The following is a 4,605-nucleotide window of genomic DNA, read 5'->3' as shown; positions in this document are numbered from 1 at the left end:
AGTTGCAGCAGGGCTGCTCGTTAAAGGCAGGTATTTACATTTTAAATGGTTTGTTAGATTTCTGCAAAAGTCCAAACAAAGGAGAAGAAGTGAGAATGCACTGCAGGGCTGGTTTTGTGCTGCAACCATACATAGAGAAAAATGGGGGAAAAACATGCAATAATCTGTGATTCTGTGCTTCTCTGCCTCTTTTTCATCTGTTTCTGTGTCTGTGGGATAAAAGATTATCACTTAGGTTAATTATAGAGGCAGCTCTCATTGACCAGTGAACTCCCAGGTTCCCTCAGCCGAAAACTGATTTGGTTTTGGTTCAAGTGCCAGAATTAAGGTCGCTGACAGTTTCAATTTGGCTTTAAACAATGTGAAAACTGAAACAAACTTGACACAGGAGCCCTCTTGAAGACAAGGCCTCAAGATATAAGGCAGGAAACCACCTTCAAGCTGCTATAAGTAGTATTTTTCTATCAATAATCATCTAATTCTGCAGCTCTGTGGAGCATTTTAATATCTTTAATCTCAATGTTTTCATTTTCCAAACCTGCAGATTTGCCATTTTGGTTCACTCTCACAACTCATCAGTGTCATTTTCAGCGAAAAAACTCACTTTATGCTACCTGTATACCTGCACCAGCTCGTTGTGCTGCCCCCAAAGTGGGCAAAAATCACTGAGTGCGGGTTTAGGCCCTCAGCATGTCAGCTGATATTTTGCTTTAATGGTATCGCCCAAAATGTTAGAATGAATCTTCAATTGAAGGACCAGTGTGTAGGACAGATCAGTGGCATCTAGCGGTGTAGTTGCAGATTGCAGCTTACCCGCTTCCAAGTGTGTCGTAGAAACTACAGTGGCCACAAAAGTCGAAAGGCCCTATCTAGAGCCAGTGTTTCGTTTGCCCGTTCTCGGCTACTCTGGGTTTGAGTTATAATCTAAGCTTTGTGAGGGTTTCTAAAATAAGCAGCGTTCAGGGTGGAGATAAATAAATAATAGCCTAATGGGGGCTCTTTCCATGAAAGAGAGAGAGTGAGACTCTTCACCGCTCATTACGTGGTCCTACACTTTCGCACACACAGCAGTCCACTAATTGCAGCAATTGTATTAAGTAGATTGCAACAACCTGAAACTGCCCTACGATATTGCAGCAAAGTTTCAATAGACGGAAATATGCCAACCGAGACCCATCACTCAAAGGGAAAATTCATTTCCACCCTTTTTGGTACAGTACCGTATCCTATGTAGCACTCCGCTAATGGGAGCATGCATCGGGTTTTGCGAGTCGTAAAACCAAAAGAAAGCAAGCAGTGAATACAGAGAGATATAATACTCATTACACTGAAAAATGTATTCAAATCATGGTTGTTGGTAATGTATTAGCAACCCCCGCAGACGTATGATTTTACTTCTTTCATGAGACCCATTCTTACGGGAGCTCGGCTCCCACTGGCTCCCACTGGCTCCCACACAACTTGAACCCTGGGGCGACTGTACAAACATGACGGTTCAATATGACGGCCTCCCTCCGGCTCTCTCTGCTTAGATAAAAACAGGCTCATTCTAAAGGTAACAAAACACAATGATTTTATTTTCAGGTGATTGTACTCTAATAAAAAGATACCTATGAATATTATATTCCATTTCTGACAATAGATCCTCCTAATGTTACACACTGGACCTCGGCTGAGCTTTACCTTTTAACTTTTGTCATCACTTTTGCTTTCAGAGTGTTCAACTATGACACTTGTGCGTTGCTGCTGCCAACAAACTATGGAGGCGCGTCATTCTGACAGCCCTACGCACAGACCTGGTGTTGACTGACTCATAGAGGTTAACACCAAACTGTACTTCAGCTGTCTGATAATATTAATAATCAGCGTGAGCCAGTAATGAGTAGTACAAATGCATCACTGTGCAGAGAGTCACAGGCTTTATAACGGGGTACAAAACTCATTTTGCATGGAGAAAAATGAGGTGACAGGACTCGTGAAGTGTGAGGAGAAATATTTGTGTTTTCTTTGTTGATGGAACATGATGTGAAAAATGTCCCTGCCACTGTGTCACTGACAGCAATTAGCCGACGGTTATGAGAGACAGTAGTGGGAGTTTTGGAGGAATGAGGCACACCGCAGCAAACACTTTGATCGAGTCCACTGAATGTGATGAAATGTATTAGACTCCACAATCTGCTGGGGTGTAAATATTTTCACGCTGCTGAGAATCAGTTGGATTTTTTTGTACACTGCAGGGCTGAGAAGCATGTTTTGGAAACGATGGAACAAATTTCACTGTTAGAGATTTTATTAATCGCGAGCCAACACTCTCGGAGCTCAGATCAAGGATGATTTTTCTTTTCAAATCGGTCTCATGCTGAGTTTTGAGTTTGATCTCCGTGTTCCAACTGTTTCTGCTGTGGGGCGTTTTGTGATTTAGGAATCAGTAATGTTTCACTTTTGCTTCTCGTAACGCAAGAGAAGTTTATTTCTCTCTTGTTTCCAATAAAATAGGTGCAAGAATAACTTCTGCTTTTAATCCACAGACAGGCATTTGTGTTGGTGTGTGACAGAGAAATCCATACTTCCTTTCACTCTTCAGTCTCAAAGGTCCTTAAGTGAACTTTGTCACTACAGATAGAGCCAAGCACTTTGTGGTTTTCATTTTAAATCCCTGTAACTGACAGAAAGGAAACAGACTACACGTAGGGACATTTCTTGTGACAAACTGTTTTTGGCAGACGAGGGCAGACTCATGCACAATGGCAGGATCAGACTGGACTTGTAGTCTCTCCGCTATGCATGAATGGGAGGTAGGTTGAAGGAATAGTTTTGTTCGCTTTATTGCTGAGTTAGATGAGGAAGTTGATGCCGCTCTCATGTCTGTGTGGTAAATATGAAGCTACAGCCAGGAACTGGTTAGCTTAGCTTAGCATAAAGACAGGAAGTCTCTGCGTCTCTGGCCAAGAAATAGTTTGGCACATAACCCACCGTAAAACAGAAACTTGTCCTTTCTACACGTCTGTTTTTGTTCAGATTCAGATAAGAGAAATCCCTCATTCATGAGCTTTAGAGTTGCTAGTAGACAGAGTTTATTCTGTTTGGACAGAGCTGGACTAGCTGTTTTATTAGTTTCCAGTCTTAATGCTAAGCTAAGCTAACCGGCTTCTTGCTCTAGCTTCCTATTTAGCATACAGACATGAGAGTTATCATCTGACTTTTTACAAAAAAAGGGAATATTCTTCTAAATTAAGCTATATTATTATCTCAGGCTTGTCGTAAAGCATACAACATAAACCTATAGCCTAGCTTCAATTTACATTTCATAATAAGTGTTTAAATCCAGCAAATACGTTGAACAATTCTTTAAATTGATATTTTGTGTTTCTCAGTCTCCAGATTACGAGCCGTCACTTCCTGTTTCGGAGAAGTCCAATCCCCTGACGCGCGACATCGACCGGGCTTCAGCCAAATGTATAGTGAGGATGTTACAGGCCTGTGACGCCCAGATGTTTCAAGAAGAGACGGGAGCCACATACCAGGTATTCCATCAACAATGAGTAGAATAATGAGAGTAATTTTGAGATTTAAAAAAAAAAAAACTTTATTCTGAAAATTTCCTGTTAGGAAATGATTATTTGGTTGTCATTTTCAGAGGCTTTTGAGTGAACGAGTGGTGGAAACAGTGGTGGAGGTTGCTAAGAGGGTGCAGCTCGTTCTCAAGGTATCTTCTCTCTGTCTGTCTGTATTTCTGTTGGTCAGTGAGACAGGTTGTTAAAGCCTGTCTTCTCTATCTTTGACAGGATCCTCAGGACAGCCTTGTTGTACTGAGTGGCTGTGGGACTTCTGGTCGAATGGCTTTTCTCATCACGGTAAACGTTGTCCTGAAATGCTCCCCAGATGATTTAGTGCACTGCACACCAGCAACAAGGAAGCAAACAACCGCAGCACAAACACAATTTCAGTTATTTGGTCTCTTAATGATAATAAGACAATTTTCATTGTACAACGGAAAGTGATATCGCAGATCCAGGAAGAAAAAGCTAGAGTATGTCAGTAATATTAGTATAATGACACTTAACGAAATCATCTGATCAAATCTCACTTGTTTCATGGAAAAATGACTTCCTGTTTGGTGTGTTTTGCCTGTTTGTGTGTGTGTTGTTAGTCAGCTTTCAACAGAGCATTGAGGGAGCTGAACCAGAGTTCGGTGTATTCGTACATCATTGCAGGAGGAGACAGGTTTGTAGCAGAGGAAGCAAACTTGAATCCGTTTGATGCTTTCTTTGCTTGTGCTACTGATTTTTTTTAACATATCACAGGTTAACATTTTAATATTTCTTTCGCAAAATTACAAGAAGCAAGTATTCAAATCTGTGACATGCTAAACGTGGTGGAACAATATGACAGGCAAAGAAGAGTAAGAAAGACAAATTAATTCAATAATAATAGAAATATCTGATATTTCTATTTAGAATTTACTAACAGTAGCCAACGTTAGCCATCATAAGCTACTGGTAATACCGGACCAAATAAGGCTGTAGAAGCAAAAGCCCAGAGTGTGATGAAGTCAGTGAAGGAGTGATTTATGGCTAATGAATTCAACTTTATTTTGTAAGAGGA

The 4,605-nt window shown here is 40.8% G+C and overlaps 1 protein-coding gene across 1 annotated transcript in view; it reads left to right on the top strand.

Annotated features, from left to right (window-relative positions):
- Positions 1-2,631: 2,631 nt before the first annotated feature.
- The window catches only part of gckr (glucokinase (hexokinase 4) regulator), a gene marked incomplete in the record, with an annotated part of 8,712 nt that continues 6,738 nt past the window's right edge, over positions 2,632-4,605 (top strand). Inside the window, 5 exon segments of the mRNA XM_035677592.1 lie at positions 2,632-2,795; positions 3,375-3,524; positions 3,638-3,706; positions 3,786-3,854; positions 4,151-4,224. Of these exon segments, the coding sequence (XP_035533485.1) occupies positions 2,745-2,795; positions 3,375-3,524; positions 3,638-3,706; positions 3,786-3,854; positions 4,151-4,224 (413 nt within the window).

Source organism: Morone saxatilis, unplaced genomic scaffold (assembly GCF_004916995.1).
Source record: "Morone saxatilis isolate NCDOM2014 unplaced genomic scaffold, NCSU_SB_2.0 Contig6, whole genome shotgun sequence".
NCBI classification, from domain to species: domain Eukaryota; kingdom Metazoa; phylum Chordata; class Actinopteri; family Moronidae; genus Morone; species Morone saxatilis.
Note: the sequence above shows the minus strand (reverse complement) of the source record. Positions and strands in the feature narration are given on the sequence as shown.